Source organism: Salvelinus sp. IW2-2015, linkage group LG37 (genome assembly GCF_002910315.2).
Source record: "Salvelinus sp. IW2-2015 linkage group LG37, ASM291031v2, whole genome shotgun sequence".
NCBI classification, from domain to species: domain Eukaryota; kingdom Metazoa; phylum Chordata; class Actinopteri; order Salmoniformes; family Salmonidae; genus Salvelinus; species Salvelinus sp. IW2-2015.
This window is the reverse complement of record NC_036876.1, coordinates 11,499,304-11,523,914: the sequence shown is the minus strand read 5'-3', so window position 1 is coordinate 11,523,914 and position 24,611 is coordinate 11,499,304. Positions and strand designations below refer to the sequence as shown.

Sequence of the window (24,611 nt, the reverse complement as noted above, 5' to 3'; positions counted from 1 at the left end):
GATCTCCTATGTGGTGGCGGTGAAGAGAGTCGAAGGGGCAAGAGGCCATAGTGCTGAAAAAGATATGGTGGTGGATGCACCACAACCAATTGCAAATGTTTTTACGTCAATCAAGAGATCTGGATACACTCATTGTGAAAGGTGAATTTTGTAGCATTTATAGCCAGAGTTATTATTTGTACTTCACATCATTGTATCTGCAGCCAAAACGTTTTTGGGCTCCAAGACTGCACGGGAGAAGCACTGGAAGGACTACTGTTGCCAGAAAATGTCCCACCCTCACACGATCTTTCTGACCCTGAATCAAATTTTAAAGCATGTTGATTTAGTTTAGTTAAACTTTTTTTGGGGCGGTTTGTATGAATATTTTTACCCCTTTTTGGAGTCTTTGTTATCCACCTGCACAGTAGGTGGCGTAATGCACATCCAATTGTTGCAAACGCCATTATGCCAGAGAAGAAGATGCCTTGCTGGAGTGAGGCGCGCAAGAGACGATACATATTCTAGTCGATTTTGTTCGTGTTATGGAAAAACGTAAACTTCATCTAAGAAATGTGTTACCTGAATGCTTTTGTCTTTTACGATGGATTCACCTGCTGCAGTTTTTTTCCGGTGACTTAGCGAGATAGTTTAAAAAACTAGTTGATTTCCAGGAATATTTATGCAATATAACTGCTGTGACGAAGAAATTAGCTAGTAACGTTAGCTAGCTAACCTTGCTTCTTGTTAGCTAGGTAACGGGCAGATAAGGAATTATTTCTGCAATTGTTGTTGGCTAGTCTGTACCTAGCCGGTTAAACAATCTAGAACTGGGGACCACAATCCAAAAAGTCAAGGAAAGTCGCTTGTCGAAGAGTTGTTGAGTCCTCCGTTCTCGGCAGGGTGTCCCACACACACACAGTCAGCAGTCAAGCCGGGAGAAAAACACCCCAGCTGCTAGCTACCTGGTAGCTACCACCACAACGGGCCTTGTTGCTGAGGCGACAATGCTTGAAATAATGTCTGAACACCAAGGTACGTTAAGTGTCAGTTCACATAGTAAATTGATATAGAGTTGTTTTCAAGCTAGCGGACATTGTTGGTTTTGTTCAAGCCTCCCAGTAAAGCAACTGTTGGTTGTTCAATCGCAATGTTAGTTGGTTAACGTTAGCTAATACGTCGCTATAGTTAACTAACATTAACTGTCAGTTAGCTAGATTGACTTAATCTGTATCAAACAGTCAACGTATATTAGCTTGCAGAGTTTGATGACACTGTGCGTTTTTATGCAGTAACGATAGATAGCGTAGCTAGTTAACGTTTGCTTAACCATGGCATTGATGTGGCTAATGTAAAATAACCGCTGGCAAGCTAACGGTAACTAGCTAGCAAGCACAGCGTTCTAACAAAATGGGGCATAATGACTTTTGCTTTGCCAGTCCACGAACATGTCTTTAACAACTATCAGTTTTTGTTTGTTAGATTGCTACAGTAACTAGTAAGCTAGTTAGTTAGCTAGATGCTGCTAGCCAAGTTCAAAATTCGGGGTTGAGCCGGCTCCTCATGCCAGCTGCTAAAGCTGGCTCACAATGCATGGATGGCATGGTTCAAGTTTGTTCGCTAACGTTATCCAACCTACTGTAGCCAGCTAGTTACGACTCAACATGTTCCACCCCAAGCACAATGTAACAGTCTTGAATTTGTCTTTGCATCTCTATTTAAGTTATTGACCCATTGTAAAAAAATATATATAAAGACAACATTGTTGGCGGTAACGTTAGCTAGCTGGCTAACATCGTTACTGGCGAGCAGCGAAGGTATTCACTCGTTTAAGACAACTAGCTAACATCATTGTTAGCTAGCAAACTAAACAGGCAGTACCCTTGTCTGGTTCAGTTTTTCATTGCATTAGCAAGCTAACTAGTTGTTTCTATATTCTCTCGATACATCTCTAGGCCGAACACAAATAGACACAGTGGAGAGTGAGGTTATTATAACCTGAAAATTGAATTGTACTTTGAAGTATTGGATACTTAAAAAAAATATCCAAATGACTGTATAAAATGTAAACAGTTTATAGCTAGTATAGTAATTGTTTTTTCTTATACAGATTCGTTATTGAAGTGCAAAACGGAGACTCTGGTAAGTAGACTTCCGGTGTGATCAATTTCACATCCCCCTTAACATGACCATTCTATTTGGTGATGCATGTACGAGTTATTAGCTTGATTCATGTATGTGTGGAGCTCATTCATGTTTTGTTTTATCTCTTTAGCCTCCAGAGAGGAGAAAGAGGACCGTCGAAGACTTTAACAAGTTCTGCAACTTTGTCTTGGCATATGCAGGCTATATCCCCAATCCTAAAGAGGTAGGTTAACTAGGCACATTTCAACTGGCACTTAAAATTAGAGCCAAATTGAAGATGGCTCGAGAGAAACCCGGGCCAGCACAGCCCAGTTTTACAACTGGTGCCAGTTCGATTAGAATTGGGGCTGGTGACGCCATTACTATGCAACCACCAGCTGATGATTACACCACGTTTAGCTAGCTCGTCTGAGCTTGTTGCTGTTTGCTAGCACATGGACAAGCGGTACTGCGATAGTCATACATGACACGAATTACCACCATAGCTGGATCCTTCATTCATTTTTGCACTACACAATACACTTGTGACAAGTCAGCCTTCGAATGCTAGCTGCTAGATACATAACGCTGTCTAGCAAATAAGAGTTGAAACACGCTAGCTAGCAAGCTAACGTCAGCTAGCAGGAATTTTAGCTGGCCAGGTCGTATTGAAAGCAAGCTATCAAACCCGTGGTCTGGTTTCCTTGGTTAGCTACCTAATAATCCAATGTCATAGCAAACAAAGTAGGAATGTAGCTAGCTAGATAATCTGTTATGCTAGCGACGACGCTAACCCTTTAGCTAGCTAACGTTAGAAAGCTAAATACATGTCTGAGTCTGTCTGGCACTGGCAGGAGTATGTGGTAACGTAAGTTACAGCATGGTGAGGGTGAGTTAAATTATTCAACATCTTGCTAGCTAGCAACATTAGCGAAGACAGCTAGCAATATGACATTTCTAATTTCTGGAGGAAGTGAAAACTCAAATCGAGCTAGCCTACCTAGGCAAGCTCAACCCGGGTTGACTTGTGTAGGCTGGACACATGCCATTTTAAACACTGCTTTTTTCTGATAACTAGTTTATTGCATCCGCCGTGGAGCCCAGTTTCATAATATTACCATATGTCCCAGCTGCTTGCCGTAGTTTTGAAGTAATCGTGAAAAAACAGGCCTTATTTTATGGCATTTTTCACCCCGCCATATCCTATTAGTTCTATTGAGCACCAAATCGCCTTATGTACGTTCTATTACCAGTTTGTTTTACGTCACAATGCCTGTTTCGCTATTGTTGACAATGAGACCTGCCCACGTTGTTTGTAGTTAAAATGTAAACAAAAAACGGCTCATGGAACTCTGAGGGTCGTCCCATTGTTTACTATAGGGAAATACAGGTATGTCTGTCTATTTTGTCAAATATCTCGCAATGTGTGTATATATATATGTATTTTTTCGAATTGGATACCATTTTAATCAGGATCAATCTCTTTCTAATTACATAAGGTTGGGCAGCGTACTCTGCTATCATCGATCTCTAGACCAGGAATAGTCAAAAGTTGATTCCCCCCTACTTCTCGTTATGCAGACATAAGCACACTTGGCACCATCCAAGGTGCGAATGTTTACATTCTACATGAGTTGTTTTTCAGTTTCGTCCTAAGAACAGATTGTAGTGGTACAATAAAAAGGGATACATTTGTTGGTGCCATTTAGGCGAAATTGAATTCTAAGCGTCACTCCAGTCAAAACAGCCTCTGCGAACGTTCGATTCCATTCATTAGCTATGGGCTCGCGCTAGTGTTCCAGTTTAGGCAACGTTCTTTTGCCATTTTTCAGCCTTGGGTGAATTTTGACTCTCTATTGTCCAGCCTATTAAGTGCCAATGGAAACTATAGAGTAGCAAGGGCAAACGTGTTTTGGTGATTTTACGGCATATCATCAAAATAAACATCACAGCACATTTTTGTACTCATTCAGCAGTTTTTACCTGATTTAAGTACAATACCATTATAAATTAATGTTTAAAGTTCCATTTATATTCCTAAAACGTACATTGAAAATTATGCTGTCTCTGCTTCCTGTTAAATGTATATTGATAAATAGCCCGATGTCAAACAGTTTGTGTCCAAATCAATAACCAATATGCAGTAACAGTTTGATTTAATGAAAACATAAAATGTACTATCTACACATGTTCAACAATAGTAATCATATGACTTCTTTATATTTAAAGAGCACCTTATAAACTGCATACGCACCCAAAACCCTTGACAAATGGCAATAAATCACTCATCGATTGGGGGTGGGTGGGGTGGTGTATGCATTGTTGAAACTACCACTACTCAAAAACCATATGGAAACTGGAGATATTTTTGACCTAACTGACCACCCTCAGGACCGTCAACTACATTTTTGAATGTTGTATTTTGATGCCAGGATCACCCAAACTGAAAGAGAAATGCATCACTGTTTTGTCAATCACTCATCGATTATTACGTTGAAATCAATTGCCAGGGGGGCTAGGGAAGGTTGCAGATCCTGTTAACTAAAACGGCTCAAAAACCAAATGCAATCACTGGTTAGAGGACAATTTGTAGAAGACTGCTCGCTACATTTTAAAGTGTTGCATTTTTATTAAAGTTGGTCACTGACACGGTAAGTGTAACGCAACACTTTATGTTAATCACTTCCATCGATATCAAGCTGAAATCAGTAGAAAGGGGCAAATGTTTGGTGTGCAGCGCTGTTTAAACTAACACTATTCAAAGGCCACACAGGAACTTGGATTTACCTAATACATGGTTGGTTAGATTCGAACTTGAAGGCATATACAGTTTAAGTCAGAAGTTTACATGCACCTTAGCCAAATACATTTTAACTCCGTTTTTCCACAATTCCTGATATTTAATCCTAGTATAAAAAAAACTGTTTTAAAACAGTTAAGATCACCACTTTAGTGCCTTGTTGTGAACACGATGCATGGTTTTATTCTGTACAGGCTTCCTTTTTACTGTCAATTATGTTAGTATTGTGGAGTAACTACAATGTTGATTGTAGTGACTGGGTGTATTGATACACCATCCAAAGTGTAATAACTTCACTACGTTTTTTATTTTTATTCACTGTTCGATTGAGGGACCTTACAAATAACTGTGGGGTACAGAGATGAGGTAGTCATTAAAAAATCATGTTAAACCACTTGACTTTTTAAACTGATTTAGGCTTGCCAAAACAAAGGGATTAAAATACTTATTGATTCAAGGTGTTTCAGTTTTCCATTTGTAATTTATTTGTATAAACATTTTATATAAGGTGGTATTGTGTGTAGGCCACAGATTTTTTTTTTATCCATTTAAAATTCAGGCTTTAATACAACAAAGTGTGGGAAAAGTCAAGGGGTGTGAATACTTTCTGAAAGCACATGTTTTATTCTTTAGTCTAAGATGTTGGAGGGGGATGCTAAGCTGACATATGGAATTGTTTTAAGATAATTATACTATGGATAATTTAGCTTTTTGATGTTGAATTTTAGGACCCCTTTACGTCTAAAAATGTACTTATTTGATAAAATATCTATTTTTGCCTTTACTATTAAAGCCCATAAACTCCCCCCAAAAATGACCCCCTTTTTCTCCCCTATTTCGTGGTATCCAATTGGTAGTTAGTCTTGTCTCATCGCTGCGCCTCCCGTACGGACTCAGGAGAGGCGACGGTCGAGAGCCGTGCGTCCTCCGAAACACAACCCAGCCGAGCCTCACTTCGTGACACAACGCCCACTTATCCCGGTAGCCAGCAGGAAACAACACCGTACACCTGGCGACTGTGTCAGCGTGCATTGCACCCGGACCACCACAGGAGTCGCTAGAGCGTGATGGGGTAAGAACATCCCTGCCGGCCAAACCCTCCCCTAACCTGGGCGGCGCTGGGCCAATTGTGCGCTGTCTTATGGGTCTCCCGGTCGCGGCCTGCTGCGACAGTCTGGACCGAACCGGGATCTCTAGTGGCACAGCTAGCACTGCGATGCGGTGCCTTAGACCACTGTGCCACTTGGGAGGTCCAGCCCACAGAAACTCATTGAATAACACAATCTTAAATGGCAAAAAGGACAGTAAAAAAAGGAAACAAGGTTTCGACGTGTCTGTCCTAAATCTCGGAGATATTTAAAAAAAAAAAAAAAAAACGGAGAGAAATAAGTCTTGACATTCGTAGAGCAAAATGGAGAATCTCCCCTTTCTACAGTGGGGTCCCATTTAGTTTGTAGCCCAAACGGTTCGGACGCTACCAAACAGAAGTTGGCACATCGATGGTGGACTTCAGACGAGTCTCCTGATGCTTGTGAGGGTCGTAGAGCAAAACGGAGAACACCTTCGTGTTCATGAGTCTCCCTTATCCATAGCTGTCGTAATAGTTTTAACACTACAGACGTTTACACAAGCAGACGCTTACATTTAAAAAAATATATATATGTGTGTGTGTGAGATGTATATAATTGTATTTATTTTTTGGTGGATGTCTCATGGTCTGACAAACACCGCTCTGCAGCCTTTAACCGCAGATGCTGAAGTGCGACACTGGCTGAAGAGGTGGATTGAGACTCATCCAATGCAATAAACAATATCTCTAGCTTATACTGACTGATTTTGATGGAAAATTTTATGTAGCACAGATTGGCGTACTGGTGTGTCAATCAACTCTAGGGGGTTAAGTAACATTTATAACCCTATGCATCAAGTATTGTTTGTCCTATACTGTTTTTTTCCCTCATTGGTCTTTCTCTACATCTGTGGCTGTGTAGGAAGGTCCATGGTCGCCAGCGTCCTCCAGCTCCCCACACAGCTCAGGGGCATCGGGGGAAAGTGGAAGCGGCGGCAGCTCTGGGGGTGCCAGCTGGGGAGACGGAGGCAATGACCTGCACACCATCCACACGTTTGTCCACAAGGCTCGTGCCAACAAGGGCAAGAGCATGCGCCACATGCACTCGGACAGCTCCCTGCTGGACAAGATGCGGCTGAAAGACTCTTTGTACGACAGCCAGGCTGCCAGCAAGGCAGAGCGCAAGAAGGACAAAAAGCTCAAAAAGTTGTCATCGGGTTCCGCCATTGGTGGTGCGGCTGACAGCGGGAGCAGTGGCGGTGAGAAGAGGGCTCGCATCAAGCGCAGCAAAAATCCCAAGCAGCCCAAAGCCCTCAAGAAGCTTAAGAGCTCGGCCACCCAAAGCGAGACAGACTCTGAGACCGGCCACGCCCACCCCGGGGAGCGCTCGGTCCAAGAGCACAGTGTCTCCTCCCCAGGAATGCAGGGGCTGGCCAAGATGCAGGCAGGGATGCAGGGGCTGGCCAAGATGCAGGCGGAGGATTCCAACCGGGACGCAGAGATAAGTTCGAGCGAAGGTGAGACATGGATAGCCGACGAGGACATCATGGTGGAGTCAGGTAAGCGATTTCATACTGACCACGCTATGGACAAGAAAGCACAAATATTTTTGTTGCTGTAAAAGTGTGTGCCCTGTCATTTCCACCAAAAAAGCCTCATCACTTCAGTGTATGGCTACTGTTTCCTGGCAATATGCTTTGCTGCTTGGCTTACAATGGATCGATATTAGTGCACTGACCTGTTCCCTGAGGTCTAAACAAGAGGCTCAGACCAGGTTTGCATTTATTGGACATAAATAAGGGAAAATTAGGTATTTAATTTGAATCTGCTTGGTAACAATAGGTACTTTATTGCATTTATGAGTCACTGAGGAATAATTAATGGGTAATAATTATGTAATTCTGCTGTTTCTACGTAGTTCCTTAGTAAACACCAAGTAATTAGGGGGCCATAATTTATAACCTCTGTAAACAAACAGTTGAAGAGCTTTTTCTTTTTGAAAACCTTTGCCCCTGTAAGGTGCCCACTGAACCCATCCCTGCTTGTACCACTATGAGATGCCCCTCTTACCTCTCTTCTCCCTCCTTCCCCGCCCAGGTGATGACTCTTGGGACTTGATCACCTGTTACTGCGGCAAGCCATTTGCGGGGCGACCGATGATCGAGTGCAACCAGTGCGGAGTGTGGGTCCATCTGTCATGCGCCAAGATCAAGAAGTCCAACGTCCCTGACATCTTTTACTGCCACAAGTGCAGGGACACGCGGCGGTCGGGGCCAAAGAAAGACCCCTAAAGATGGAGGGGTGAGAGGGACTATATCCCTCTTATATCCCTTTTCAATGTACCCTTTTTTTCTGTGTACTATTACAACCAAGTTCTTTTCTGCAATGCCAACAGCTGATTGTAAACCCTCATCTGGACGGCAACTGTATTGTTAGTATTTTCTAGGTGTTTTTTTGACAATCACCATCCTCACTTATTCATGTAGGTTCTTTGTCACGTTCTGCCTCTGTGAAAACTGTACTAAAACAGGAAGACATTGGAAGGAGATCGCTTTATTATCTGTAACATACAAATAGACACCCTTTTGTTCAGTAGTCTTACTAAATTGGGACTGGCTTACTTTTTTTTCATTGAAAAGCTAAGGCAACCATACAGAGATCCATTTCCTGGCTTTCATATTAAGGTCATAGCATAAGGTGCATGACAAGGTATAGATAATTATTTATTTAGGACATTTGATGGGCTGCTTTTCTGTCCGTCAACGTTCAAAGAAAAAAGCTAGTATTTTATAATGGTACATCCACTTTTGTCAGACCCTAACCAGTGTTCAATGCGACTGCCACACCAGAAAAGAAACATGTTTATTTTTGTCCATAAGTTTCTCTTTTTAGGTCTAGAAAGGGTGTCTTTCGTGTTGAGATTTTTTTTGTTGCTACTTTTTCCTCATGTACGCTTTCAATTTGGCAATTGTTTATTTGTTTCTGTCTATTACACTCAGTACCGCTTACCACATTAAGCCCCTATAAGATTTCTCATTAGAGGTTTTCTGACTCAATCAATAGCATATAAAATTTGAAATGTTCAATCTATTCCATAGAAATATGCACAAACTTGTGCTACAACAGTGCACTAAAAGTCAAGCCGAAACCAAACACCCCTTTTTTGTGGTTATTTCATTTGAAAGTTAATTGCTTTTGGCAATTGCTAATACACTGTAACTTATAAACTAAGGGCTGTGCTGTAAAGTTTTTCGATCCAGCCCATAACTAGTAAATATTTTTTGCTTTATTCACCCTTTTTTTTTTKTGCTTTTTTTTAATTAACTGGTGCAGAATAAACTTTGAGGAGTGGGTCAACATCTGCTACATCAGCACTTGATTACTTTGAGTTCCCTCCGCATGACAATGGAATACCATGACTACCCTTTGGTTGCGGTTTGACTTGGCGACAGACTTCAAATTCCTCCAATGCTTGTTCTGTGCTTTTAAAAAAAAAAATCACATTTGTGCGTTTAGTTTTTCATTAGAGACTTCTGGTTTGGGTGATTGTTGTAAACTGTCGTGACGGAAAAAGTTGGAGCCACTTCACATTGTAGAAGTGGCTTGAACATCTTTTTGCATGAATGGTTGTAAAATATATATTTTGTATTTCTTTCATGTTATCATTTTTTTTGTTTATAAGTTTTCAGAAAACGCTAGTTGAGATTTGCTTCCAAATCAGAGAACATACAAATCCCTCACCCTCATAATTCTCATTCGTGAAACAAAGTAGACTGTTTGTATTGTACAGAAAAGTAAGTTGATATCACCAGAGTCGTGGCAGGTCCTTTTATGTTGGTTGGTTTTACCTTGCTTTTTTTGTTGGTGGGAGAGTCATGTTTAGTCCCCAAAAAGCAAATGCACTCTCTCTACCACCCTTCCCTTTGATTCTCTGTATATACCCTGTTCTTCGATAACTGTACATATGTGAAAGTGAAAAGAGAGGGGAAAAAAGCCAAGCAAATGTTATATTTTCGGCCTCTGGTATTGTTTTTCTTTAACTGTAGCTTGAAAAATAAAACTTCTTTTTTGGGGATCACCTGTGTTCTCTTGTTTTTCCCAATATATGTGACTTAGGTAAATATAAGGAATGCAATTTATTGAAGTTAGGCACACAATTTTTGTCATTGTACATACACAACCACTAGAGGGTGATCAGTTCCTAACGTCTAAGCAGGTTAATACAGCATCTTAAATGTAAATAAATATTAACATGCTTTCAAACATATTTGTGGGAATTCATCTTTACAAAACAACCAACTAACATTCACAATGAATTCTGATTTGAACCGTAAAGTTAGCATTGAATAAGTGGAGATAATTCAGTAATATATTCCCAGTAGTCTTTTGGTTCATCCTGCAACACAAATGGATACAAATAAGCCAGTTCACCAGTAAAGGATGGTCAATCCTCCCTGTTCTGTATTCTCACCTTTCTGCTCTGCTGGTTGGATGTAAGGGTGCTTCCAATAGAATCCAGAGGAATTGTTGCCTTCCTCCTGGAGTGACAGACAAATCAAAGAGAAAGATATTAAACAATTCGGACTGGACTTGTTTGATGGCTAAAGTGATGTACATTTCACAGCACTGCAATATTGTTACACTTACATCAGTGGCTACTCCTGGTCTCAATGTCACATTATCGCCTACTCCTCGATTGTCTCACCTCTTGTCCTTGGGTTTGCCGTGATGATGGATGGAGATATATTCCATGGGGTCAGGGACGTGTTACCGAGGGGCGTTGAAGGTGGCCGACTTGGAACGGCATTCTTCCCAATCCCGGGTTGTCTTCCAGTGGGGAAAGGAAGGTGAGCTCAGACAGGTGTGGAAAGAACTCTTGGTCTAGACAATTCACATCCTGAGGAGACAGAGGGAGGACATGTTCAATCACACCGCATGCAATAACGATAGTTCATATAATACTATTGATCTACACTGAGTGTACAAAACAATAGGAACAATCCACTTCAATCAGTGTAAATGAAGGGGAGGAGACGGGTTAAAGAAGGATTTTTAAGCATTGACACAACAGACATGGATTGTGTATATGTGCCATTCAGAGGGTGAATTGGTAAAGTTTAAGTGGCTTCGAACGGGGTATGGTAGTAGGTGCTAGGCACACCGGGTTCAGTGTGTCAACAGTTTCCTGTGTATCAAGAATGGTCCACCACCCAAAGGACATCCAGCCAACTTGACACAACTGTGGGAAGCATTGGAGTCGACATGGTTCAGCATCCCTGTGGAACGCTTTAAACACATTGTGATATTTAACAATTGATCAACTTCTTATAGAGGATGACTGTCATTCTATTGTTGACTTGATGAGTTGCTGAATAAGTAACACAATCAAAATATACTGAAATAGCTCAAATTCTGATATCATCCAAAAACATACTAGTTGGAAAAACACACAGTCAACGAAAGGAGGGCTACCAAAGGTGTACTTGTTGTTAAAAGTGAATTTGTGGAATTTCTTTCCTTCTTAATGTGTTTGAGCCAATCAGTTGTGTTGTGACAAGGTAGGGGTGGTGTATTGAAGAAAACCCTGTTTGGTAAAGACCATGTCTATATAATGGCAAGATCTGCTCAAAGAAGCAAAGAGAAATGACACTCCATCATTACTTTAAGACACGAAGATCAGTCAATACGGAAAATATCAAGAACTTTGAAAGTTTCTTCAAGTGCAGTCACAAAAACCATCAAGCGCTATGATGAAACTGTCTCTCATGAAGACCGCCACAGGAAAGGAAGACCCAAAGTTACCTTTGCTGCAGAGGATAAACTCAGAGTTACCAGCCTCAGAAATTGCAGCCCAAATAAATTCTTTACAGAGTTCAAGTAACTGACACATCTCAACATCAACTGTTCAGATGAGACTGTGTGAATCAGGCCTTCATGGTCGAATTGCTGCAAAGAAACCACTACTACAGGACACCAATAATAACAAGAGACTTGCTTGGGCCAAGAAACACGAGCAATGGACATTCAACTGGTGGAAATCTGTGCTTTGGTCTGATGAGTCCAAATTTGAGATTTATGGTTCTAACCGCCGGGTCTTTGTGAGACGCGGAGTAGGTGAACGGATGATCTCTGCATGTGTGGTTCCCACCAAGAAGCATGGAGGAGGTGTGATGGTGCTTTAATGGTGACACTGTCTGTGATTTATTTAGAATTCAAGGCACACTTAACCAGCATGGCTACCACAGCATTCTGCAGCGATACGCCATCCCATCTGGTTTGCACTTATCATTTGTTTTTCAACAGGACAATGACCCAACATACCTCCAGGCTGTGTAAGAGATATTTGACAAAGAAGGAGAGTGATGGGGTGCTGCATCAGTTGACCTGGCCTCCACAATCACCCGACCTCAACCCAATTGAGATGGCTTGGAATGTATCAGAACTCAGGATAATACTCAGATGCAGACAGCTAGAGTCACAGATGTTTATTGACCCAAACAGGGGGCATGCAAAAGACAGGTCAAAGGCAGGCAGAGGTCCATAATCCAGGGCAGAGTCAATAAGGTACAGAACAGCAGACAGGCTCGGGGTCAGGACAGGCAGAGGTTCGTAAACGGGTCAGAGTCAGGCAGGTACAGAACGGCAGGCAGGCTCGGGGTCAGGGCAGGCAGAATGGTCAGAACCGGGGAAACTAGGAAACAGAACTTGAGCAAGCAGGGAGATGGGAAAACACGCTGGTAAGACAAGATGAACTGGCAACATAAAAACAGAGAACACAGGTATAAATACACTGGGGATAATGAGGAAGATGGGCGACACCTGGAGGGGGGTGGAGACAAGCACAAAGACAGGTGAAACAGATCAGGGTGTGACAAGATGAGTTGGACCGCAGAGTGAAGGAAAAACAGCCAACAAGTGATCAGCATATGTGGGAACTCCTTCAAGACCATTGGGAAAGCATTCCGCTGGTTGAGAGAATGCCAAGAGTGTGCAAAGCTGTCATCAAGACTAAGGGTGGCTACTTTGAAGAATCTAAAATGTAACATCTAATTTGATTTGTTTAACACTTTTTTTGGTTACTACATGATTCCATATGTGTTATTTCAAAGTTTTTTATGCCTTCATTATTATTCTACAATGTAGAAAATAGTAAAATAAAGAAAAACCCTTGAATTAATAGGTGTTAACTTTTGACTGGTACTGTATAACATTCTATTAGTTGCAATAAATTTGAATACAGAGTTGTTTTGAGGATCAGTTCATAAACCATGTGCCATGGAATTGGTACATCGGAAATCTCTTCCCAACTATTTTGTAATCTATATGGGACAGGTATGCATTTTTGGTCCTTCAACGAAACTGGTATACTTTTCTATTTATCAACATTTTCTTTAGGCAATTTTGGTCTTTAATGCTGGGCCGACAGACAAGTTCCTTACTTTCTCCCCTTTCCTCTTCCATTTTTGCGATAATGCTGCAACTAGTTGGTTGTATTTTTGAGTAGAGCAGACATTTCCACATTTTGTTAGTGACATAACTTCACCAGTCCTATTTATGATATAATTTACATTACTTCTTACTAGTGATGCTTTTATTGTTTTAGAAACATTACAAAGCATGCTCATCAATTTTTTTGTGTTTTGTTGCAGTAATTTGAGCAACAAAATATATATTTTGTACGGTAAAAATGTAGAATGGTTTGGTAGATATTTAAATCTACCAACCACAGTGGCTGGTGGACCAAAAAGTAAATGTTATGTCCTGTTCTCAATCCTAGACCATAAGCCATCACCTGGTCAGTACTGTGTACAAGTGTGGCTTCAGAAGACAGACAGACGGACGGACGGACAGAGACAGTGAGTGATAGCATCAGGTCAGTCTATGCTGTGTGTGTGGCCAACTGGAAAACCTGACGACCTTGTCTCGCTTTATTTCAGCATCGGATTGTGACCTCCAACCACGCACACACTCATACACAGAAATATGAAACAATGGGAAGATAGTGAACGAGGGAGGGAGATAGAGGAGTGGAGTGTACAAAAGGTCTGACAGATTTTCACTTTTCCTCTTTTCCCGCCGATGTCCCAATTATTTATATTCTGGGGCCGCTAGAACCACCAAACATAGACTCTAGAACCAGTGCTGATTGATCTCCATGCAAAAATAAACTGACGGCCCTGCCTACTGAATGTGGTCCCTGATAGGCCCGCCTGGTAGTCTGTCAACAGGGGCAGAGACTAGATAGGCCGCGCTGATTACCTTACTTATCACAGAGCTATGGAGACACAACGTGAGGTATTGCTTGTCATTACCAGTGTGTCTATGTGTGTGTGGTTGACCCGTGCTCGACTCAGATCACCTCTTCCACCCAAATGTCCGTGTGTGTGTTTTACTGTAAGTGTGTGTCCAGCATGACTTCCCCATGCTTCCCCACCCCCTGTCTGCTGCTCTATAAGTATCCTGCATGAAAGTGTGTGCCAAATTTAGACCAAGGGCTGATATATTACAGAGCATGCATGTCTCTGCTCTCAATATCACTGATGATGAAATCCAAGATGAGTCAACATGAGACAAAGTATTACTGGACATTATTATCATACAAAATAACTAATATGTTCTAGGTAATAGGCCAACTACAGTATTTAGGCTACATACAGTGCCTTCGGAAAGTATCAGACCCCTTGACTTTTTCCACATTTTGTTACGTTACAGCCTTATTGTTTCCATTGATCATCCTTGAGATGTTCCTACAACTTGATTGAAGTCCACCTGTGGTAGATCCAATTGATTTGACATGATTTGGAAAGGGATACGCCTGTCTATGTAAGGTCCCACAGTTGACAGTGCATGTCAGAGCAAAAACCTTCCAGAAGGACAACCATCTCTGCAGCACACCACCCATCAGGCCTTTATGGTAGAGTGGCCAGACAGAAGCTACTCCTCAGTAAAAGGAACATGACAGCCCACTTGGAGTTTGGTGCCAAAAGGCACCTAAAGACTCTCAGACCATAAGAAACAAGATTCTCTGTTCTGATGAAATCAAGATGAAACTCTTTGGCCTGAATGCCAAGCGAAGGAAACCTGTCATCATCCCTATGGTGAAGCATGGTGGTGGCAGCATCATGGTGTGGAGGTGTTTTTCAGCGGCAGGGACTGGGAGACTAGTCAGGATCGAGGCAAAGATGAATAGAGCAAAGTAAAGATGGATCCTTGATGAAAACCTGCTCCAGAGTGCTCAGGACCTCAGACTGGAGCGAAGGTTCACCTTCCAACAGGACAACAACCCTAAGCACACAGCCAAGACAACGCAGAAGTGGCTTCGGGACAAGTCTCTGAATGTCCATGAACCCGATCGAACATCTCTGGAGAGACCTGAAAATAGCTGTGCAGCAACGCTCCCCATCCAACCTGACAGAGCTTGAGAGGATCTGCAGAGAAGAATGGGAGAAACTACCCAAATACAGGCGCGCCAAGCTTGTAGCATCATACCCAAGAAGCCTCAAAGCTGTAATTTCTGCCAAAGGTCCTTCAACAAAGTACTGAGTAAAGGGTCTGAGTACTTATGTAAATGTGATATTTCTGTTTTTATATGTTTCTTAAATTAGCAAATAAATTCAAATAACCTGTTTTTGCTTTGTCATTAAGGGGTATTTGTCTGTAGATTGATGAGGGAAAAAAACAATTTAATACATTTTAGAATAAGGCTGTAACGTAACAAAATGTGGAAAAGGGCAAGGTGTCTGAATACTTTCCAAATGCACTGTATAAACCCTGGATTGCTGATGCTATGTATTGCCATTGAGAGGCTTTGAAGCTACCGGTCGGCCATATTGGCACTCCCAAGTAGGAGCAGTCCTCAATCGGAATGAATGTTATTCTACAGTATTTCAATTAAATGTTTCAAGTACGAAATTACATGTATTTAAGTATTTGTGTTGTTGTAGTGGAGACCGTAACATTAGCAATCCCTAAAAAAGTATACTTTAAGTAAAATGTTTTAATATATTTTGTCATTTTTTATTTGTATGTTTAGCTCACAAAATATAATTTAAAACTATGCATGTATAAATCATTGAGTCAACTGTTCAGTGGATGTAAGATTTAACAGCCCTTAAATAAGTCGACATCGTCCTCTTGTGGATGGATATTGCTTCGACGTCAAAGTTCCAAAAAATAACATGACGTAGTAGGCTAATGAAAACCATGAAAGCCTGTTGAAATGTAACAACTACACGTCGACTTAATTTTGATAGGATTCTGAAGGAATAAAATTGCTTTCGCTGTAAAAAATTGACCTATGAGGATTCGCACTACCGTACATTTTAGTTAGCTCTGGTCCAGGGCTACATCATAGCAGCTTTCGAAGAGAGTCGCCATAATGTTGAACTTTACAGTGCGCATTAATACAGATGTGCACTTCAGAAAATATTATTGGCTGCTGAAATTTGTCGGGCGGTTCACAGTGTAATTTCTATCATATAGAAGTATTCACCTATATTTAACTACCCTCTTGTCTTAAATTCCGTAAACCTGTGTATCCACAATTAGATAAATCTTGTGACACCCAGTAAAGGGGCGGAGATATTGCACAAACTACACCGAAATGACAGCAACGCTTGTAGGTTTCGTATGATACAAAGACAGTTGTTTAGCCGATCGTTTATTTTACGCCTGCTACGTTAGTTTACTGATAGGCAAATAAGACTGTCAAAGCAAGTAGGATTCTTCACATTCTCCTCGGTTCTTCTGGCCAAGAACCACCAAACAACAAGCAATTACTTTTTGGTTTAAGGAAAGGTAAGAGATTCCTGCCATCTTCCTTCCATTACTTTCACGAAACTAAAGAAAACAGACAGCAACAGGCCAGAAAAAGTTGTTAGTTATTCAACATGATTGAAAACATTAGGTCACAATTTTTTCTTTAGAGTTTGTGGTGATATTGAGCAGTGGGAAATCTAGCCTATTTTACAGTGTTTCTTTATGGGTGCTTAGTAAAATATGAATATATTATCCTGTTATAGGCTATTCAAGATTATTTACCCATCCCCCTTGAATGAGCACAGTGAGGTATGATCAAAGATGGTGGGTAAATTAAGATAGTTTACCATAACAAAAAGGTCAGTTCTGGTCCCATAGACACCAATGCAAGAACCGCTGGGTCTGGTCTACTTAGTTCATTGACTTTCATTGAACCAGAAAACAACAACGAGTGGGTTGTCGCTTCCTTTTCTGTCTCAGGTATGATGACAAGAAACAAACACACAGAGAGGATTGGTAGGGCTCGGAATTCAAGGTTATTGTGCTTGGAATATATACTCTGAATCATCTAAAACCATGTTTATAAAATGGTTGCTTTGGATCCTGGATTACTGTATTGTGAAAATAACTAGTTAACTCAATGTATGTGACTGGAATAATATACAAATTGGAAAATACCTGACCCCTGACTTAGCTCACAGCTCCCACATCCTCTATACATCTCAAAGCAAAAGAAAATGAAAGACTTATTTGCTTATTGGGTATGCTGTATTGTGTATCAAACAATTCGCATAACCACATGCATTGATGCATGTTTTAGATTTTATGTTGGATAATATGAAAGGAGACAGCTATAAAATCAAACTGTCTTGTTTTGGACTGGTGGACATGTTTTAGTGTCATTCTCCCTCTCATTCACAACAACCCTGCTCTCTCTGCTCTGTTCTTTTACAGCCCATGACCACTGACCATTTTATTTTTGTCTCCATAGAGACTACGGGAGTGGACAAGAGAGGAAGTCCTGCTAGCCACTGTGCGTCCACTAACTAAGACATCATGTCAGCCCCAGGTAAATGTCTTCTACACCACTGTTGATTTAGATATTACACTGGGGTTGCTGTTTTCCCCTTGGTATTTCACCACTAGGATTTGTATAATGCTATTATTCCAATGTATTCGAATTAAGAATTTTTAACCAGAGCTTGGCATGTAAAAGGCTGAATATGTTGATGTAAGCTTTGAAGATTATTTGGATAATGATGTGGAAAATGAGCTCGGACCATGTTTGACTGATTTTAAAGAACCTTTCTTCCTTGCAGTTTCCATTGAATGAGTGGTGCAGTGTTTGGGAATCCGTTGGTGTTTATCAATATGGCCCTCCTTTTGTTATGCAAACAGTTATTTCCTTAATGCACATCTCCAATGCACATCATGAGCATTAATAACCCCAGTTCAAGCTCCCCACATATTTGCATCCATAACTCCATATACATGTGTAGATCTTTGTCAATATGAATATATTTATGATACCCACTGTATGTATTTCCTCCTATAGGTTACCCATCCCCTCACCAGGGTCCTGGAAGTTACTCCACGGCCCCCTACCCTGTTCCTCCTGGTGGGTATGGTGACCCTAACCATGCTCCCCCACCGGTTGGCTTCCATATGGGCTACAACCACCAACAACCCCACCCAGGCCAGCCTGTGATGTACCAGCCTGTGCCCATGCCCGAATACGGGGTACCTCAAATGGGCCCCAGCCCAGGCTATGGTGGTCCCATGCCTGGGCCTGAGTACGGTGCACCTCAGATGGGCCCCAGCCCAGGCTATGGTGGTCCCATGCCTGGGCCTGAATACGGTGCACCTAACTCGGGCCCTCCTGCAGCCATCTCCCCAGCCCCTGCAGCAGTTGTGCCTGTTGGAGTTCCACCTGGTCTGGAGTACCTAACACAGGTAGGTTTGCTTGGGAAGAGTAGCACAACAGGCTGTCAAATACACTTTCACAAACATCATCTGTTATCACTGTGTAATGTTGGTGTTTTTCTTCCATGCACTCTCTTTCTCCATATCTCTCATACTCTGTTCTGCATTTCAGATTGACCAGATCCTTATACACCAAAAAGTGGAGTTGCTGGAAGGTGATCTTTCTAGTCTTATCTGAGTACAGAGAGAACAGAAGTAAAGGCATTGTAAAAATCGATAAATCATGAGGAGAAAGTGACCAGCACCAAACGACTGTTTTCCTGTTTACGTTCCTGCGTTTGTCCTCTCACCTTCCCAACCATACCCTCTTCCTTCTTCTCCCTCTGTTCCCCTCTCCTCAGCATTCATTGGCTTTGAGACCAACAACCAGTACGAGATCAAGAACAGCCTGGGTCAGAAGATCTACAAGGCCAAGGAGAAAAACGACTGCTGCACACGCAACTGCTGCGGCGCCCTGCGTAGCTTCGACATGAAGATCAAGGATAACACGGACCGTGAGGTCATCCGCTTCATACGACCCTACCGCTGTGCCTCCTGCTGGTTTCCCTGCTGCCTGCAAGAGGTACGATGGGGTGCTGAACCCTGAGACAAATATTTGACTGCTTTGACTATGTAAACGGGACCCAAATCAGGAAAAAAAACATAAAACCATCATATTGAGTCTTAATGTGTTAGAGGAGGAGTAAAGGGACAGGTCACCTAAAATGCAATTGGTTTATTTACCCTCAAATTAGTATTAGCATTGCCATACAACTCTGTATGAATTACAAATGAATGATGCTAATGCTAAGTTAATGCTGGTAATAAATGCATGCAAACTGTTGTACTGCAAGCCATTTTGGACTGTCCTACCAACTCCCTAGACTGTGCTTTGTAAAGAGTCATGAATGACACTTAATGGTCCTTTGTCAGTCTGAACCCTCTCCCAGACGGTCTTGATCTGGTGCCATCACTTCACCTTTATGCTGTCTCTATTGACTCACTTTTGCTGGCAGGCTGCCTACCGTATAGAGGCCTTCACGGGTCCAAACAGTTGGCCCCATACCTAAATGGACCTTGGGCTTTTCCATCCGGATCCAATATGCATATATAAAATTTTTAAATATAGCGAGAGACCTGTTCTAAACTCACCTGGGGACAACTAGACAATTTTTAAGATACTTTATTAACCAGAGCTGATAAAGCGCAAGGTAGCGAGAGGTGTGCTCTAGCACGAGCTGTGCTGTATGTGTCTAGTCTACTTTGAGCGTGATCGAGTAACATGGGGAACAGGGAGGAGAGACTAGAGACAGCAACCAACCAAGCCGACTCGTGCTATAGTAGACTAATAGCTGCTATAGCTAGGTTATTTATCGTCCAATATGATTACGTAGTGCCTGTTGACTGCATCAAACCGGGGGAAGCTAGTTAACCAAGCTATCTAGCTAGCTAGGCTAATTGAAGCTGCATGAGCTTTCTCGTCCCACACAGTTACAAACAACTCCATTCAGAATATAAAGAAGCAGCCTACCTGTTGGCTCTTGGTTGTTGTAGCCTATCCTTATCCTTTAACTTTTAATTCCATCTTCCATTGATTAGATATCTCCTAACTTTTGCCGCACACGGAGGCTCTGTGACTAGCCTATTGTCGCTGTGATGACTTACAGTATGATTGGCCAACAACAAGCTACACGCGCCACTCTCGTGAAAAGCAAATAGCAGCAGCATAAGTGGTACAATTTCTCTCTCTATCTACTGCAGCAGTTGCGCTCGGATCTGTATAGGTCCTTCTTGTCAGGTCAGTTAAAATTACACATGCCAGAGACCCATGACAATCCTATCAGATGCGACGCAGACCTGTGTTGTTATTTAGAATTCTGGATCTGGAACCGCTCGTGTCCCGGATTGGGTCTCGGGTATTTGGGTACAGGTGTATTCGTGAAGACCTCCACTACAGTACAGTCCCATGAGACGTGAAGGTCCCTTATGACTGCAGTTTCACACATTAGTTCAGCATCTATGGAGACATAGGGCCGCAGTTACCATGTGAAGCATATTACCTTTGTCATGATAGTGACTGCGACGCCAATGCACTCATCAAATTAGTGCAATATTACCTGCGGAAGCGAGATCTGCAGTAATCCAAGCACATGCTATTTAAAGCCACAGTGTACGGACCGAAGTTTGATTTTAAACATGGTCAAATACCTTTCAAATTGTGTGTCCCTCAGCTCGAGGTCCAAGCCCCGCCTGGCACCACCATAGGCTATGTGTCCCAGGACTGGAACCCCTGCGTGCCCAAGTTCTCCATTAAGGGGGCCAACAAGGAGACTGTAATGAAGCTGGAGGGACCCTGCTTTGCCTGCAACTGCTGCGGGGACGTCAACTTCAAGGTGAGGGGTGATAAACCGAGGGTGAAAGCGCTGGTCCAATGTGAAGCCAATTTTGAGTTTTCGCTTTCTTTGGGTGAAATCAGTTGATAACCGTCCTATTTAACTAGAACAAACCTAATCTTTGACTTTTCTTTTAGACTAGAAAAGATTGGTTAAGTTGCGCTTTTATTGTCTACACACCCATCCAATCCTTTCAGAAGTAGTGATGAGGTGCAGCGGCCAGAAATCTTTGTCTCTGACCCATGTGTTTTGCTGCCCCCTCGTAGCTGACGGGAAAAGATGGAGGCAAGTCCATCGGCCGCATCAGTAAACAGTGGAGTGGCCTGATAAAGGAGGTCTTCACCGACACGGACAACTTTGGCATCCAGTTCCCCATGGACCTGGACGTCAAGATGAAGGCCGTGCTCATGGGCACCTGTTTCCTCATCGTGAGTCCATCCATCTGTTTAAATAAAGATATATTAAAGAAAATGTTAGATTTTTCTAATTCCAGAGCTTTGCAGGCGTAAAGCCTAAAACTGAGCTGATAAGATGGGCAGTGGTTGGAGGAAATTTAGTTGACATTTCTTTCCTCTTCACAGGATTTCATGTTCTTCGAGAAGGTTGGCAACGCAAAACAGCGCAACACCGTCTTTTCATAACGTAGGAAAAGGGAGAGAAAGAAAGACTGAGTCAATGCAGTCTGTTTTTCCGATCCTGTTTGGAACCTCCACTTTTTTCATAATCTATAAGAAACTCCTTCCTTATTCAAAAGCTTAGAGGACACTGTCATTCCGTGCCAATCCCAGAAGTCTTTGTGTGAAACACAACATGAGGCCTTAACTGATGATGAGCTTACATTTGAGCCAAAATGCCCTCTCTGGACTGTTTCTGTGTATCCATCCAAATGTAAGAATCAGTAACTGGTCTATGACACATAGGCTTTAGTTCTCTTTCATGGGTTTCTCCACTCTCTGCATGGAATGTGTTTATCTACGGTATGTTTTGTCATATCTATATTTTCAATTTGTTTTCTATAATATTGATGTGGGGTTCAGAACACTAGGCATAATGGAAAAATTCCAGTTTTATATTTAACCTAACTTTACACATTCTTTGCGATTTCTGTTTTGTCCGTGTGCAATGGTATATTTTACATCAACATGTTATTTGTAAGCCAAATGTATATGCTAATCTATCTGAACTGCACCAGCCATCAAACTATTACTGTAGAAATCTAGGTAATTTCATGATTAGTCTAGTACTTTTAAAGAGATTTATAGGATTAACACTTGCAATACACTACTATAGTAGTGGTCGTATTAGCTGCTTTATTAGATTTTGTAAAATGACCATGTACACCCCCGTTCAAAAGTTTGGGGTCACTTAGAAATGTACTTGTTTTTAAAAGAAAAGCATTTTTTTTTGTCCATTTAAAATAGCATCAAATGGATCAGAAATACATTGTTGTTAAAGACTATTGTAGCTGGAAATGTCAGATGTGTAATGGAATATCTAGGCGTACAGAGGCCCATTATCAGCAACCATCACTCCTGTGTTCCAATGGCACGTTGTGTTAGCTAATCCAAGTTGATCATTTTAAAAGGCTAATTGAAAACCCTTTTGCAATTATGTTAGCACAGCTGAAAACTGTTGTGCTGATTTACAGAAGCAATAAAACTGGCCTTCTTTAGACTAGTTGAGTATCTGGAGCGTCAGCATTTGTGGGTTCGATTACAGGCTCAAAATGGCCAGAAACAAATAACTTTCTTCTGAAACTCGTCAGTCTATTCTTTTGAACGGTAGTGTACATAAACATACAAAGTACACCTGTATTATGATTTATGGTGAAAACTAGAGTAGTTTGAGGGACCATTAATGGGAGAAGACTAATTCTGACTTGGAATGCTTGTACTAAATTTACAGGCTAATGAAATATGGGATATTTGTAGATGGATATGTTTATGTACTCTGAAGTGCTCCTTGTCTTGTCCCATGCTGTATGTGTGACTCTTCTATTGTTTGTTGCCATAAAGAAGAATATACTACAGTATAGGACAACAAGGCCATTTTTTCCCTGCCTCTTTCTCTTGACTATTTCTACATTGAAGCTGTGTTTACAGTGCACTGTTCATGGTCTGTGCTGGAGCTCTGGGGACTGACTCAGTTTTTCCTCCCTCACTCTCACCCTCCCTCATTCCTCCTTCCTCTAAAGATGGGAGTAAACCATAGGGTTGGATCTGTGCCAATAGACAACAAGTAAAACTGAGTGGTAGAGTTGAGGCACTGAAAGAGGAAAATAATATAGAAAAGTTGAGGAAGGACAACAAAAACAAGAGATGAGGGCAACGGACGACAGAGAGTGAGACTGACGAGGAAGTTGAGGTTAAAGAACATGGGGCCAAAAGTTAATTTTAGCTTGATCTGAAAATGTGCTCGGAGGTTTTGTATGGAGGGTGTGACGCTGTTGCAGAGCCTGTGGAGTCATGCAGAGGCCAAATCAAGCTCCGCACTGCATAGCCTTGTGCCTCTCAAATTTTGTAACAATGCGGAGGGCTCCGTATAGCTCCATATTGACATAACTGGTTGACTGAAGTTGAGGGCGGGAGGTCCTGTATAAACACAAACTCACTTTCTTGACAACTCCCTTCACAACAGCTCTGCGCTGTTCCGTGGAGCACAATAAGTTAGAATGCACTGACTTCTGCAGAGGCTGTACTGTATCACCATAAATGCCAATTCAAAAGTCGGATTGACCATGCAGCGCTTTTAACTGTCTGACCTCATATAGCCCGGAAAACCCCAGTCAGGGAAACACTTTACTTTCCCTTGTAACCATGTTATTATATTATTGAAGGCATACCTTACAAAGGTTGTGGGGAGTGTACTTGTCCGGCATACAGTTGAAGTCAGAAGTATACATACACTTAGGTTGGAGTCATTAAAACTCGTTTTTCAACCACTCCAAAAATGTATTGTTAACAAACTATAGTTTTGGCAAGTGGGTTAGGACGTCTACTATGTGCATGATAAGTAATTTTTCCAACAATTGTTTAGACAGATTATTTCACTTAATTCACTGTATCACAATTCCAGTGGGTCAGAGGTTTACATACACTAAGTTGACTGTGCCTTTAAACAGCTTGGAAAATTCCAGAAAATTATGTCATGGCTTTAGAAGCTTCTGATAGGCTAATTAACATAATTTGAGTCAATTGGAGGTGTACCTGTGGATGTATTTCAAGGCCTACCTTCAAACTCAGTGCCTTTTTGCTTGACATCATGGGAAAATCAAAAGAAATCAGCCAAGACCTCAGACAAAAAATTGTAGACCACAAGTCTGGTTCATCCTTGGGAGCAATTTCCAAACGCTTGAAGGTACCACATTCATCTGTACAAACAATACTACGCAAGTATAAACATCATGGGACCACGCATTCGTCATACAGCTCAGGAAAGAGACGCGTTCTGTCTCCTAGAGATGAACGTACTTTGGTGTGAAAAGTGCAAATCAATCCCAGAACAACAGCAAAGGACCTTGTGAAGA

At 41.7% G+C, this 24,611-nt stretch overlaps 2 protein-coding genes across 2 annotated transcripts; both read left to right on the top strand.

Annotated features, from left to right (window-relative positions):
• The first annotated feature begins 441 nt into the window (after window positions 1-441).
• On the top strand, window positions 442-10,047 carry LOC111960290 (PHD finger protein 23B). Its single transcript, XM_023982227.2, has 5 exons — window positions 442-1,014; window positions 2,090-2,121; window positions 2,255-2,347; window positions 6,895-7,531; window positions 8,070-10,047. Exons 1-5 carry the CDS (start codon window positions 987-989, stop codon window positions 8,261-8,263), a joined length of 984 nt encoding a protein of 327 aa, XP_023837995.1. The 5' UTR covers window positions 442-986; the 3' UTR covers window positions 8,264-10,047.
• A 6,365-nt stretch (window positions 10,048-16,412) lies between these two features.
• On the top strand, window positions 16,413-23,114 carry LOC111960408 (phospholipid scramblase 2). The gene is made up of 8 exons (XM_023982395.2): window positions 16,413-16,769; window positions 17,722-17,799; window positions 18,286-18,683; window positions 18,826-18,868; window positions 19,055-19,275; window positions 20,924-21,085; window positions 21,352-21,513; window positions 21,667-23,114. Exons 2-8 carry the CDS (start codon window positions 17,787-17,789, stop codon window positions 21,724-21,726), a joined length of 1,059 nt encoding a protein of 352 aa, XP_023838163.1. The 5' UTR covers window positions 16,413-16,769; window positions 17,722-17,786; the 3' UTR covers window positions 21,727-23,114.
• The last annotated feature ends 1,497 nt before the right edge of the window (window positions 23,115-24,611 follow it).

Excerpts from the sequence above, each read along its gene's own strand:
- LOC111960408 (XM_023982395.2), top strand. Across the intron at positions 19,276-20,923 it reads TTCCCTGCTGCCTGCAAGAG|CTCGAGGTCCAAGCCCCGCC; the intron begins GTACGATGGGGT and ends TGTGTCCCTCAG. Across the intron at positions 21,086-21,351 it reads GCGGGGACGTCAACTTCAAG|CTGACGGGAAAAGATGGAGG; the intron begins GTGAGGGGTGAT and ends GCCCCCTCGTAG.
- LOC111960290 (XM_023982227.2), top strand. The coding sequence starts at position 987 with ATGCTTGAAATAATGTCTGAACACCAAG. Across the intron at positions 1,015-2,089 it reads AATAATGTCTGAACACCAAG|ATTCGTTATTGAAGTGCAAA; the intron begins GTACGTTAAGTG and ends TTTCTTATACAG. Across the intron at positions 7,532-8,069 it reads GGACATCATGGTGGAGTCAG|GTGATGACTCTTGGGACTTG; the intron begins GTAAGCGATTTC and ends TTCCCCGCCCAG.